Below are 15,457 nucleotides of genomic sequence, written 5' to 3'. Positions count from 1 at the left end.
GGACCCACAAAGGGGAGGAGGGAAGTCCAGAAGATTCGTTGGAATCTTGTTTTTATGTTATACATTGGATATGTGATTGTAAAACTCTGATTTGAAAACCAAATAAACGTGTGTGTGTGTGTGTGTGTGTGACACAGCACAAACATGACAGGTGGAAACCATTTTGCATGGGGGTCTCATTACTGTTCCCAGTGCACATTGGCAGAGAGTGCACATAAGCCCACCCCCCATTCCAGACCCTTGATCATCTTGGTCACCCTCCTCTGCACAAGTATATGAACAATTCAGTACCAAAAAGGAACAATCCTAAATCTGTGATGACTCAATTAGTGCCAACAATTTCTCCCCAGTGATTATATAAATGAATTGAGTAACTCGAGTAAATAAAAGATCCTATCATATTCATTAGCGAAGCTACAGTTCTTGCAGAGGAACACCTAATCAAACATTAATTGGGACTGTTTATGATGAAGTGATTCAATTCATTGGTTCAAAGCAGTTTAATTCAATCGAAAGCAATTCAATTCCTTAATTTAAGATGCTAATAAATCATTAAATTGAATTATAGCTATTTGTTGGAGAATTATTTGTTGGAGTTTGTGCCTATCTTTATGGAACCCAGAACTGTGTATCATGTTGCTTAAGTAGGGACTCAACAGTCATTCGTAAATTACAGATAAAATACAAAAGGTGTTCCCAAGAAAGTGATGCAATTAAGTCCAGCTTGAAGATTATATGATTACTTATTGCAATTTGCTAGCTATCTAAATTTTAGCCTTTTCCATCTTGCTGGGGGTTCCCTTTTAGTTTTTGACATTTCATTGTGGGCAGTGGTGTTTGATACCCATTGGTGATTGGTAGAGTAAAGTCAATGAGATTAACGGTAGGTTGACATACCTGCCAAGTGTACCTATTTTCCAGGGACACTCCTGGAATTTCAAAAGCTACCCCAGCTTCTGATTTGAGCCTGCCATGTCCTTATTTCCCCCATCAGCACCACCGTGACTGAGCCTGGGGAGGAGAATGTGTGTCCACATCTAATCTCGTCCCTCTCTAAAATTTATTTATCGGTGTGAGTTTTTCTTTTTGCAAATCTACCAAATAATAAAATAAAATTCGGATTAAGGGGTTTTCTCAGGGTGGTGGATGTTGTGTGTGCTGTGCCCCATTGGTGAAGTAGTGGTGGCCCTTGCCCTTCTTCTGATTGGAAATGCTCTGTGGTGGGGATGATGACCAAAAAGGGGGGGATTGAGGAGGGTCAGCTGGGTAGGGGAGGGAGCTATTCTATGTCTCCATTTTCACCTGAGGAATGTCGGATGGTATGGGTTGAACTAGAGCCAATGACATAGTCTCCTTAGGCTTTTCCTCCATAATATCTGTGTTGCCTATTGTAGGATTCAGCAGAGAGCAAGATGGAGACAAAACGATAATTAATTAGCTATGCCTGTCATTGGCATTAAATTGATTAGAAAAAGTCTTCCTCTATCTCTGGTCGCAGGCAATGTGTTTGTGGGACCTGGTGGTTCCAGGTTTGTGGTGTGCTTCCTCATCAGCATCAAAAAATGAATGCATCCTGTCAGGGAAGAGTTAGAGTTAGAAGTTTCCAGTTTCTCAGAGGAAGAAAGCTTTCCCCAAGGGGGGGAGGAGAGCAGTGAATCTACCGTATTTTTCGCCCTATAGGACACACTTTCCCCCCTCCAAAAATGAAGGGGAAATCTGGGTGCGTCCTATGGGGCGAATGCAGGCTTTCGCTGAAGCTTGGAGAGCGAGAGGGGTCGGTGCGCACAGACCCCTCTCGCTCTCCAGGCTTCAGGAACACATCCGCAGCCTAGGCAGCCCTGCGGGAGTTCCCGCAGGGCTGTCTAGGCTGCGGATAGCAGCCTGCTTCCTGGAGCGCCGGGTGCAGGAGTTCCCCACAGGGCTCCCCACACTGCGGATAGCAGCCTGCCGCCTGGCGCGAGGAACGCCCTGAAGCAGAGCGCCCTGCCCACCGGACAGACATCGGCAAGCCCCACAAGCTCAGGGGACAGCAAGGAGGCGCAGCGCCGCCATCCCGCTGTTCCTCGACCTGGTTCGGTTTCCCCAACCTGGTTTTGGGGGGGAAATAAAGGAATTTCCCCCCCTTTATTTCCCCCCCAAAAAACTAGGTGCGTCCTATGGGACGAAAAATACAGTAATAGACGACAGCAACAGGAACAACAGGCAGGATGTTCCCAGGAAAGGCAAGGGTTAAGTTCTAGCTCAGATTCGGAGGAGGGGAGATACAAGCCAGCTCTAGTGAGGAGGTTAGAAAAAAGAGCGGGAAAGCGAAGGGAAGGGCACGTCCGCCATTTTGAGAGTGGCTGGTCACGGAGAAGCAGAGCTCAGAAGGTATCTGAAATAAGTGACTCTGAGGAATAGTAGTTAAAGATAAGAACCATTTAGAAGTTTGTTAATACGCAATAAAAAGTTATAAAAGAACAAGAAGCGTTTGTGTGGTGATCTGAAGAGGACAACGACCAGTCCTGACACATCCATCCTGTGTTTGTTGTGCATATGGAGGACTGCTTCCACCTGCAGCTCTTCCACAGCTGGACTGAATGGGTTTACAGCTATAAGATGGCAAAGGCAACATCATGTGAATGAAAAACCTTCTATGAACCATTCATCTGCATCTCTTTCCCCCAATTCTTCTTTGGACTTGTGAGCATCTGTTATCCAGTGTTCTGTTTTAGCTAGTGATTGCCGCATGAACTTAGTGGATCTGGCCTAGTGAGCTGAAAAGCATTTAGCACCACCAGGCTGGCCTGGAAATAAATATTATCCGGGAGAGAGTGAAGCGACTCGGGGAGTAAGCTGCTGCATTATCCTACCACACTCATCTCTTGGGGGAATTGATTATTGTCTTCAGCTTGGAGTCACTTCAGTGCCAAGAAGACACTCAAGCAAGCTGCTCTTCCCATGGTTGGCTTGGCATGCTGTGACAGATGACATCTGTGGAGCAACAATCATAATCTTAAGTGTCTCGAGCAGAAACTGCCAAAAAGGAGCTATACTAAAAGGATGGGGGGGAGAAGAAAGCATTTTGAGTTCACAAACAGAATCTGCAGACATTGTGATCCCTGATATGGTTATGTGGCTTTGGATTACCACAAACAGCTGGAGATCTGTTCATATTATTAGGAACTCTGTTGGGAAGCTTCCTTATGTGTACAGATGTGCATGCATGTGCACTCACACATGTGTCCATGTGCACACATGCAGACACACACCCTTTCCACGCTACAGTTGAAGAGATAGAGGCGATATTTGATTCAGTTCACATTACCTAATCAACACTTTCTGAGTCAAGATATGAACTGAGACGCAAACCCTCCTTTGCAATCTGCACTTACCCAAATTTTGTAATGCAGTTCTCTGGTCAAGTAATGGGTTCAAAAATGCATGTATTGGGGTAAAGTGTGCACAGAAATGCATGTATAAGTAAAAGTGATATACACAAATGCGTTGTTGTTGTTTTTTAAAAAGTATAGGCAAAAATGTATAGGCAAAATTGTTTACAGTGGTGTATATAAGGAGGAGTTCAGGCTAAAATGCTTCTGAATTTTCATGTGGTCTTTAAAAAAAAAATCACATATTGATGTGGATGGAGATGTGGAGATTTGAATTTCAGATTGGAAAAATAAGAAGCATGGAGAAAATAACACCATTGTGGTGCTCTCGAGATATTGTGGACTACACCTCCCATCATCTCAGAATAACCATGGATTCTTTGGTTCAAGGATTGTGAATAATGCAAGGCTTTGGATGTTTTCCTAACCGGAAAAGGAAGTAATAGAGGACGGATATCTGGCCATTCTTTGCTGAAGTCCATGGTAAAAGACCCCACTTCTCTCTCTTTCCTGCCCTCTCCCACTGCTCTTGTTTCTGTGTTCTTGGCAATATTCTCTGACCCTTTGAAAATAAATAAGATAGAAAGAGCACAACACATTCGTATTCCATTATTGAGAATAACCCCCCCCCCAATGCTGAGAATGTTTCAGAAATCTGCAAGATGGTCATTTAGAGCTTTAGAGTTCCAAACAGGCAAATAGGCAGATGTTTGGTCTTCTGGCTGCCGATGTCACAGAAGCCCTTCTTTCTGTATTTACAGAGTCCTGCTGGGTCTAGAGCAGCAGTTCTCAACCTGTGGGTCCCCAGATGCTGCTGGACTACAACTCCCATCATCCCTGAGCTCTGGCCTTGCTAGCTAGGGGTGATGGGAGTTATAGTTCAACAACATCTGAGGACCCACAGGTTGAGAAAGGCCGGTCTAGAGGGAAATAGCATTTGAAAGCCTCCCTCCCAAGCAAAACAGCAGATTCGCCAAACAGATTCCATTCCCACCAATAGTGCCAAGAGGAAATTGTAGGGTGGTGGAGCCAGAGTCAATGACAGGCAGGACCAAAAAAATTCTACTTTTGTGTCCATCCTGCTCCCAGCTGAATTATACAAGACTAAGGAGAAGGCCTTGGACTGGCTGTCAGAAAGCAGGTTCAGGTGTGTGGTTATTGAGGGCAGACTAAGGTTGGTGGGGCAGTGCCCCAATTTTCCTTCCCCATTTGCTTTTCTTGTGTTATCACCATGTTGCTGTTTTGATGAAACAGTTCAGGAGATGGAAGCAGCTCTCCCCAACACTCATGTGCTTATAGACAATCATCTGGGACATTCTTACTGAGATTTCCTTTGTGCTCATTATATGCAACAGACACATTTTGAGTTCAAAGGTGCAACAGGGCATCTTTATAACTGTAACGTCAGAGACAGGTGAAGTGTGCACAGATGTGCCTTAGGGCCGGCTTATCACTTGATATCTTTACTTTTGGGTTATGTACACTAGCAGACTGGCGACTAAATGTGTGCCCTGACTCCCATTGACTAGCAATGCAGATGACTGCTTCCACCAACATTCATGAGTACAACACAGAACCGTTAATTCCCTCCAACTTTCCTCCGATGAAAATAGGGATGTCTTATTCCATACTTTCCAACATTTCTCCAATGAAAATAGGGAGGTCCTATTTCATATCCTTCAGCATATCTCCAATGAAAATAGGGATGTCCTATTCCATGCCCTCCAACATTTCTCCGATGAAAATAGGGATGTCCTAAGGAAAAGTGGGACATTCCAGGGTCAAATCATAACCCAGGATGGCTTCTGTAAATCTGGGACTGTCCCTGGAAAATAAGGACACTTGGAGGGTCTGGGAACCATAGATGGGAGTCGCTGTATTTCAAATCTACTATATTTTCCAAGGACTGCAAACATGGTGCTCTCCAAACAGTGGCGTAGCGTGGGGGGTGCAGGGGGGGGGGGCGGCCGCACCGGGCGCAGCTTCTGGGGTTAGGGCAAATCCACAGGTTAGGGGGCGCAAATCCACGGGTTAGGGGGCGCAAATTACTTGCCTTGCCCCGGGTGCTGACAACCCACGCTACGCCACTGTCTCCAAAGGTTGTTGAGCTACAGCTCCCATGATCCCAAGTAGTTTGGCCAACCAGGGATGATGGGAGCTGCAGTCCAATACAGCTGTACTGGAATACACAGAAGAGAATTGCACAATGAGGAGTTAGATTGATGTCCAGCAGTTTCCCCCTTCTAACGCCCCTGGCTTACCAGGTCTGCATTTATCACGGCCTGCTATCCGTACCTCTCATCAACACGATGAGAGTTAATATGATTTCTTTGTACTCAGCATTCCTTCAGTAGAAATGCTTAAGGCTCTAAAGAGGATCAAAGGCTTGTGATCTGTTACAGATAAGCCAAGACAGGGTCTCATACCCTCCGACTAGGGAATGCAGCAGCTTTTTGTCTGCCTTAGCATTTCTTTTCCCATACTTGAAAGTGTAAGGAAGGTATAGACCAGGCACGTCCAACTCCCAAGAGACTGCGATCTACTCACAGTATAAAAAGACCAGCTGTGATCTACCCATTGTCATTGCTAGGGGACGGTTGACCAAAGATGTTCCTGGACATGCCTGGTATAGGCCATGGGAAAGCCACAGCTTGGTTAACCCCCTTTTTAATAGTGCATGTTGTTAGGGCCAATAACGTACAACCCAGGTGGGTGTGATTAATATACAGTGGTGCCCCGCAAGACGAATGCCTCGCAAGATGAAAAACTCGCTAGACGAAAGGGTTTTCCGTTTTTCGAGCTGCTTCGCAAGACGAAAAAAATTCTGGGTTTGAATTTCTGTGTGGTGGGTGGCTGGAGGAGCAGTTGGGGAGGGGTTTGCAAGAATCTGCATTTTTATGATTTTCTGTGACCATTGGGCCACTCTGCTGTTTTGTAAAAAAAATTCTGGGTTTGAATTTTGAAATGCTCTTTACAGTATGTGTGACTTTAAAGAGCACTTAATAAACTCTTGTTGTACCAAATTTGGCTTTGTTTGGACTTTTTTTGACCATAGGAACGCATTAATTGATTTTCAATGCATTCCTATGGGAAACCGTGCTTCGCAAGATGAAAAATTCGCTAGATGAAAAAACTCGCGGAACGAATTAATTTCGTCTTGTGAGGCACCACTGTACACTTTGCCCTCCCCAGTGTAAGACTACTGCATAAACCTGAGGGAGGAAGACACTGTCCCTGAGAATCCAGTGTAAGACCAGCCCAGGGCAGCGCTGCCCATCATCCAGCTTCAGCTATGAGCAGGTGTGCCCACTGCCATGTCTATATGGGTTTCCAAGCAGCAGCAGGAGCCTGAGTTATGCAATTTACGTGGTCTCCTTGAGTTCTGTCTAGCTGTAATGTGCCTGCTGAAAAGGTTTTTGTTGAGTAGGCAAGCCTACTCAACAATGTATGGTTGACATGCATTCTATTAAGTACCGTATTTTTCGCTCTATAAGACGCACCAGACCATAAGACACAGGAAGAGGAAAAGAAAAAAAATATTCTGAATCCCAGAAGCCAGGACAGCCAGCAGGATCGCGCTGTCTGTCCTGGCTTATGGGATAGCCACGTGCAGCCTCTCCCGGGCTGTGGAGGCTGTGCGCAGCTAAGCAAGAAGCCAGGAAGCGCAGCGATCCCCCTGGCTGTCCTGGCTTATGGAATAGCCAGGAATAGCAATATGGAACACAGCCTCTCCTGGGCAAGGGGAGCCTTCATTCTCTGCCCGGGAGAGGCTGTGCACGGCTAAGGCTCCCCCAAGAGCCGCGCTCCCTTTAAAGAGCGTGCAGAGTGTGTGTGCGGCTCTTGGGGGCTTTTCCCCGAGGAGGGAGAAGGGCAGCCCTTCTTCCTCCTCAGGGAAAAGCCCCCAAGAGCCACACACAAGCTCCACGTGGCTCTTTAAAGGGAACGCTGAACAGAGCCTCCCCTCTGCATTCGCTCCATAAGACGCACACACATTTCCCCTTACTTTTTAGGAGGGGGAAAGTGTGTCTTATAGAGCGAAAAATACGGTAATTTCTTGTTTTCAAATGACGCATATTTTTAACTACTGGTTTTATGTGTACTTTGATTTTTTTCTTAGGTCTTGTTTTTACCTTCTAACTTCAATGGGCAATTCTGATGTATATTTTATGTTTTATGTAGACCATGGTTTTGCCAGTTAAGCAGTATTTACATTTTAAAAACGGGCAAACAAATAAATTCATGTATGTAGTATGGAATTGATGACTGCAGAATTTTCATATCCACACCATTCCAAAATGGACCCATCAGACCATCAAACTTCAATATATTTTATAAAAAATAGTTGACTTTCACAGAAGTGAAGAGATACAATTGCACAATGGTGGACACAATGGTATAAATACGTATCACTGAGAAATTGCTTGCAAGAAGTTTAAAAACAGACTGTACAGCACCGCATCTGAAATTGTGTAACAGCCAATAGAATTTTACTTCTTTCCACCTCTAAAGAAATCTGATTCTTAAGTATTTGACTTTAGAAGAGAGTGTGGTTGTTGTTGTTTTAAAGAGAAACCCAAATGATATTGATGCACATTCTATTTCAGATTACTGTCCAAATATATTTTGATGTTGAGCAATTAGACAGATTGCTTTTGTTTTTAAAAAATGATATATGGTAGAAAAAGACATTCATGCAGTTAAGCCACCATTAGTCTCTGACTCTAATATAAGGCAGATCATTAATCTTTTTTATTTTATTTTTTTAAACAATGTCTTTAGCCACTGAAATAAACTTTAGTGCTTTCCATGACAAAGTCACGGCAGGCCTGGTGTAGAGTTAAGAAAGTTACCTCTTATCCCATCTAGATCATTTTAATTAAAGGCTCCGCCATATTTGGAATACATTATACTGTAGAAAAAGCTCCCCCCCCCCATTTCCTTTTTTAAATTCTTACTGGAAAAAAGAGAACTTAAGAGAAACCCAGCAGAATGCTTTTGAGTTCAGCACAAATGACACTGCTTTCAGGTGGCCGGAATATCAAGGTTGAGTTTATGTGTCATCCTCAGTCTTAATTATGTGGAAAAGAGTGACATTGAACAGGACTTGGTGCCCATTATTCCAGGCATACAGAGCTCGATCTCTGGCATTGTAGTCAAGCATGGATATATGAAAATATTGATTATGAAAGGGGATATCCGTGTATTCGTACGTGGAGGTTTTCGTGGAATAGGAGTAGTACACCTTGGCTCCAGTTAAGTGAGAATTGGTGACGTACAAGGTGCCACAGATCATGAAGGATTCGCCAGCACTTCTCTTTGGGTAGCCAGTGCTCCAGCTTTTCATCACTTCCAACGTGTCCTGGTTCAGCTGGCTGATGACGATGTTGCCCGCGTTCTGATTGGTTGCGTAGACGGCCCACAAGCCAATTTCGTCCGCCATCAGGTCGATATCCGAGAAGCCGCCCCAAGTGTATGGGTAGACGTTGTGGAAGCCGGCATACTCCAGGCTACGCTGAGCCAGCACCCGGCCCGTATCAAAGCTGTACTTGATGATGATGTTGCTCTGGTATTTGTTGAAGAAGAGGGAGCCGTTGTAGACAACGTGGTTGGTTCCTGCCCACTTGAAAGGGAGGTTGTATGTCCTCGACTCGGCTCCGCTGACAAAGTCTGCTATCGATTTGTACTCACGGACTATTTTGTTGTTGGTGTAACTGTCCATATACCAGACCTGAAAGCAAAAAAGAAAGAAAGAAAGAAAGAAAGAAAGAAAGAAAGAAAGAAAGAAAGAAAGAAAGGATAAGCTGTGAACTTTGGACAGAAGCATAATTTGCAAGTTGGCCTATCATTTTAAATGCATTGGCTATTTAATCTTTCACTGGAGTCTTTCCATTTGCCACGCAAATCAAGCAAAGGAAAATCAGATCTGATCGGGTTTTGTTGATTGCTGGGTTTAGAAAAAGGGGAGCGGCCCATCTGCACACAGCAGGGCTCTGAATTTCTCAGACTGCCATTTCTCAGACTATGTTCCACAAAACCCTGAGGTTCCGTGAAGCAGCCCAAGGGGTTCCTCTGAGAAAAGAACTGTATTGGCAGACAAGCACACACAATGTGTGATTTCTGTTGAGCTGTCGCCATGGGAATTAAATGCACCATTCAAGCAATTTTCCTGGGATTTCCTTCCCTTCCCCCCCTCCCTTGCTGGGTTCTCCAAGGTTTAAATCAGTAGAAGAGTTTGGATTTGATATCCCGCTTTATCACTACCTGAAGGAGTCTCAAAGCGGCTAACAATCCCCTTTTCCTTCCTCCCCCACAACAAACACTCTGTGAGATGAGTGAGGCAGAGAGACTTCCGAGAAGTGTGATGAGCCCAAGGTCACCCAGCAGCTGCAGGTGGAGGAGCGGAGACGCGAACCCGGTTCCCCAGACTACGAGACTACCGCTCTTAACCACTACACCACACTGGCTAATGTGCAGAAGTGCCGGCTTCTAGGGGCTGGGTCCTTTTGAGTCCCTGCTATATTTTTGGAGTAGGGCCGGCCCCCACCACACCCCAAAATTTCAGAGCCAAAGAGGGGAGCTGAGCACAGTGTGCCTTCAGCAGCTGGTTCCTCCTCCTGCTGCTGCTGTAGAGGGGAAGGAGGGTTGAAGCACCAGTGGTGGTGCCAAGAGGAGGCGGAGGATGAGCCACCGGCCACTGAGCTGATTGGCTGCCATGTTTGGCTCCGCCCCGGCTCCTCCCAACATCCTGACACCACACTGCAATGTTGACACCCCCAATTGCCTTTGCAAGTTGGTGCCTCTGGCGAGGTGTCATTGCTTGCCTGCCTCCCCAGTGCTGTGCCTTGCTGCCAGTTGGCCAAAAGGGAGAGGGGCAAGGCAGTGTGGAGCTGGGTGTGGTGCAGGCTCAGCAGCAGAGTCCATCTGACCCTCCCAGCACCTCCACTGCCTCGCCCATCTTCTCCTCTTAAGTGTTGAGAAGCCAGGTGAGCAACACTGCTCTGCCTGCCCTGCCCTGTTAGTGTGCTATGTAGGAATCCCTTGCCCCCTTCTGGCACTTGCTAGAAAGAGCTCTTAATGCTGGCAAGTAGATAAGAACTCTAACTAACAGGAGCAGAAGGCTTAAGGAACACAAAACAGAACACAGGCTTCTCCTGGCAGAGGAGTACAGGAGACCGACGGCAAAGATTTTTAAAGTCTCAAACAGGGTAGATAAAAATCAGTGTTTTTTAAAAACAGTTGAATCAATCCCCCCCCCCAATTTAAATAAGATTTTTAAAATAAAATGCTTTTGCAGGAAAAATCTTTCTAAAGATAGTTTTCTATTTAAGTTAACATTATATTCCAATGGCTATTCATCAGGAAATAAGGATTTGTTTTAAGTTTATCATGTGGCCTAAAACTCAGTTTAAGTTTATATATATATATATAGTTTAACCACATCAGTTAACAAACATGGATACATATGCTATAATGTTATTTTTTTAGTTAAATAAATGGTTTAAATTGTTATTAAGGAATGATTATTTTTCTCCTTCCAATAAAGTACAGCAGAAAACTTGTCCAAATATAAACAATAATTTCATAATTACCTGTCTTTGTATTTCTAATAGTATAACCAAAGCAGTAATTTTTGATATAACTGTAAAAACTACTCTGGAAATTTATTATTCCAAAAATGAAACCTTCATCTGGTTGTAAATATTAAGATCATACCAGAAAGAATGAGTCTTTCTGTAAAAAAAATGATTTAAATCAAGTCTTACTGACTAGTGATTTAAATCAAGTCTTACTGACTAGTGATTTAAATTGATTTATATCAAATCCACCCTGGTCTCAAACTTGCCACTTTTAAAAGTTACTCCTCTGTTGTGAGCTCTCCTCATAATCAACTCTGCCCCCTTTTAATTCATTTAAATATATTCTACTGTAAGTGTTCTGCTGAAGTTTTCTTTAACGTAAAGGGTTCCACTGGAAACAAAAAAATTGAGAACCACTGCTTTGGACAATAAGGAGAATGATGTGTAGGTCATGGTAATATTAGACCCTTCACTGACATGGCTGTCATGTCTCCATGTTGATCCACCCCATGTGGTTTGCCCTGATTTCATGTTTATTAAAAGGGAAGGGTTGTGCACTGCATTCAGATAGATCCCAAACTAAACCGGGCTGATTTGGGGGCAATCTGGACATAGCTGAGTCAGGTTGAGACAGCCCTGGATAGGGCTGGGCAGGCCAGAGAGATCCGGGGCTGTCGTGGGGCAGGGCATGGGAAGTAGAGGCAGGCATAGGTGGGAAGGAGAAACCATAGAAAGGTGGGACCGAACAGCTGGCTGCACCTGGCAGAAGGTAGGGGTGGGTGTGAGTGGATGCCGTTCTGGCCTGATCTCTCCTTCCTGCCTCCTGAAGCAGCACCGCACAGGATTGAATCCTAAGCAAAAGATTCGATTCTGCATTATGCTGGTTGCTACTCCTTCCCATGGGGCAGCAGCACCCTGCAGGATCCGGTCCTCCCACTTGTAAGCAAATACTACTACTACTACTACTACTACTACCAATAATAATAATTTATTTGTACCCTGCCCATCTGGCTGGGTTTCCTCAGCCACTCTGGACGGCTTCCAACAAAGATTAAAAATACATCAAAATGTCACACATTAAAAACTTCCCTAAACAGGGCTGCCTTCAGATGTCTTCTAAATGTCAGGTAGTTGTTTATCTCTTTGACATCTGATGGGAGGGCGTTCCACAGGGCGGGCACCACTACCGAGAAGGCCCTCTGCCTGGTTCCCTGTAGCTTAGCTTCTTGCAATGAGGGAACTGCCAGAAGGCCCTCGGCACTGGACCTCAGAGTCTGGGCAGAATGATGGCGGTGGAGACGCTCCTTCAGGTATACTGGGCCGAGTTGTAGAGCAGATGCATTGCATTTAGAAGACCCTAAGTTTAGTCCCCAACATCTCCAGCCAAAACATTCTCAGGTAGTAGGTGCTCAGAAAGACTTCTGCCTGAGGCCTTGGAGAGAGCTGACAACTGGGCTGAATGGACCTATGCTGTGACCCAAGTATAAGGCAGCTTCGCATCTTTCACTGACCAACTGGTAGAATTCCTGCCCGGCTCCCAGCAAGAAATAATGAAAGCCACATACTCTGTTATTTTTCTCTGGTGCTAATGGATCCGTCATCCAAGCGCCAAACCGGGTTCCCGATGTCTTGACTGTAATAGGGCCAGTGATCTTCATCAATTTGCCGCAAGCTGAAATGATAAGAAACCAAAATGACTCTATGAAAATCCCTTCCAAACCACAACGTTGGCTGACTGTGCTCTTCTTCCAGATATAAGTGCTGTGAAAGGAGACCGAGTAAGAAATAAAAAAACAAACGCTGGTGATGCCCGAGTGCTTTTGGTGCCGTCCAAAAAAGAAGAAGGATACTTTGTTCAAGTTCTTTAAATGAAGAGGTTGAAGAATGCAGACAAGACGTGGTGTAAGGATTTGAAATAACTAGCACTACAGTGGTATATCATTCTTTCTTATGGTTTTATGTAGCATGCATATAATAAAACCAGCAAATGAAACACTGCTTTTTCAGGGAACATTTAGGTTGATTAAAAAGTAGCATATGGGATGCGGGTGGCGCTGTGGGCTAAACCATTGAGCCTCTTGGGCTTGCTGATCAGAAGGTTGGTGGTTCGAATCCCCGCGACGGGGTGGGCTCCCGTTGCTCGGTCCCAGCTCCTGCCAAACTAGCAGTTCGAAAGCACGTCAAAAGTGCAAGTAGATAAACAGGTACAGCTCCGGCTGTAGGTAAACGGTGTTTCCGTGTGCTGCTCTGGTTTCGCCAGAAGCGGCTTAGCCATGCTGGCCACATGACCCGGAAAAACTGTCTGTGGACAAATGCCGGCTCCCTCGGCCTATAGAGCGAGATGAGCACCGCAACCCCAGAGCCGTCTGTGACTGGACTTAACTGTCAGGGGTCCTTTACCTTTACCTTTAAAAAGTAGCATACAATGTTTCTGGTTCTTCGCTGTTGTTGTGTTGCGACTTTTTAATGCATTGTCTTATTTGATTGGTGTTTTATTACATATTGAGGTTTTACCTTACTGCTAGTGATCTATATGGCTCAAAAGAAAGGATATCTATATATGATATACACGTACATACAGTGATACCTCTGGTTGCAAACGGGATCCATTCCGGAGGCCCGTTCGCAACATGATTGGAACGCAACCCGCAGTGGCGTTTCTGCGCACACGCGGGTTGCGATTCACCGCCTCTGCACATGCGCGTGACGTCTTTTGCACATCTGCACATGCGCGAGTGACGAAACCCGGAAGTAACCCTTCCAGGTCGCCGTAGGATGCAACCTGGAAAAACGTATCAGGAAGCAAACATAACATGAGGTATGACTGTATGTGTGTACAGTGGTACCTCGCAAGACAAATGCCTCACAAGACGGAAAACTCGCAAGACGAAAGGGTTTTTTGTTTTTTGAGTTGCTTCGCAAGACGATTTTCCCTATGGGCTTGCTTCGCAAGACGGAAACGTCTTGCAAGTTTGTTTCCTTTTTCTTAAAACCGTTAATACAGTTGCAACTTGACTTCGAGGAGCAACTCATAGCACGCGGTGTGGTAGCCTTTTTTGAGGTTTTTGAAGACTTTGGGGATTTTTGAAGCTTTTCCAGAACTTTTCCGACACCGTGCTTTGCAAGACGAAAAAATCGCAAGACGAAAAAACTCGCGGAACGAATTAATTTCGTCTTGCGAGGCACCACTGTATATATTTGTATGTGGTATCATGCCTGAAAGCATACCCAGGAAGCCTGTACAGTTATCATTGGGTTTTTCTACTTGTAAGAGACTCTGCTTCCACCCATTTGGACCATTGGCTGGAGAATAGCATGCATCTTCTTCTTCCCCTTGCCTCCTGATCACATGTTTTTACCTGAATTACATGCCTAAATCCTAATTAGAGGTTTACATCCTAATTAAGAAACAATGGAAGGCCCCTTTCTCAGGGGCCAGATCCAGGTTGACTCTGGATCATCCTGGGTGAGATTTAATTTTTATTGTTTTGTATTTATTTATTAAATGGAAAGAAACAAGTTTGGTCCTCCTCTGAGGGCACTGCAAGAAGAAGAGTTTGGATTTGATATCCCGCTTTATCACTCCCCTTCAGGAGTCTCAAAGCGGCTAACATTCTCCTTTCCCTTCCTCCCCCACAACAAACACTCTGTGAGGTGAGTGAGGCTGAGATACTTCAGAGAAGTGTGACTAGCCCAAGGTCACCCAGCAGCTGCATGTGGAGGAGCAGGGAAGCGAACCCGGTTCCCCAGATTACGAGTCTACCACTCTTAACCACTACACCACACTGCAAGATGCTATCACATAGGGTTTTTGCTCCAACATGCTAGATCAGCCCTTGGATCAGGGAGCCATCTACAGCCCTAGCATTCATGATTTTTTTTTCGGGGGGGGGGGAGTATGTAAAAAATGCACCTTATTTTCATCAAAGTGACTAGGATTCCGTTGGGCGAATTTGAACAAGGTTGAGTGATTTGTAGACGACAAGACGACAAGTTGCCCTTCCACGTGAATGAAAATGCTTAAATGGAAGTTAGTTTTAGGAATGCTTTGTTCAATCTGCATATAACTAAGTAGGTCAAATTAGAGACGAGCAGAACAGGCTGTGTGTTCTGACTACACCGGCCAAGATATGACTTCATTTCCTACACTAAAGTTACTGGAAATGAATGTGCTATATCATCCGAGCCTATTCTCATTCTGTTATAATGGGGCAAGTGCTTTGATAAGCTGCCTTGAGGCACTGAATCCATTGCTGGGCTAAATGGATATGAAGGAAATATGTACAAAGTGAATAGGCACTCAAGTCAATCAACTACATTGGATGAAAGTAGATGTTGCAGGAGCATCCGTCCTGTGTGTGTGTGTCTCTCCCTTCTCCCTGGAAACATCTAGTATAGGGATGGGGAATCTGTGGTGCTCCAGATGTAGCTGGATTTTCTCTCCTCCCCATCTGAAGTTAGGCCAGTAGTGAGAGAGGAGAGGGAATTCTCAGTCACAACACTCCATTT

General features: G+C 44.9%; 1 protein-coding gene across 3 annotated transcripts in view; it reads right to left on the bottom strand.

The window, feature by feature from the left end:
* Window positions 1–7,685: 7,685 nt before the first annotated feature.
* Window positions 7,686–15,457, bottom strand: part of OLFM3 (olfactomedin 3) — a 161,579-nt gene continuing 153,807 nt past the window's right edge. For all 3 annotated transcript variants that reach the window (XM_028732649.2, XM_028732650.2, XM_028732648.2), the window contains 2 exons: window positions 12,514–12,620; window positions 7,686–9,099 (listed from right to left, as the gene is read on the bottom strand). In XM_028732649.2, the coding sequence (XP_028588482.1) occupies window positions 8,422–9,099; window positions 12,514–12,620 (785 nt within the window). In that variant the 3' untranslated portion in view covers window positions 7,686–8,421. The remainder of the gene's footprint in view (window positions 9,100–12,513; window positions 12,621–15,457) is intronic.

The sequence above is a fragment of the Podarcis muralis genome, chromosome 5 (assembly GCF_964188315.1).
Source record: "Podarcis muralis chromosome 5, rPodMur119.hap1.1, whole genome shotgun sequence".
NCBI lineage: Eukaryota > Metazoa > Chordata > Lepidosauria > Squamata > Lacertidae > Podarcis > Podarcis muralis.
The sequence above is the reverse complement of the archived record's forward strand: the minus strand, read 5'-3'. Positions and strand labels throughout refer to the sequence as shown.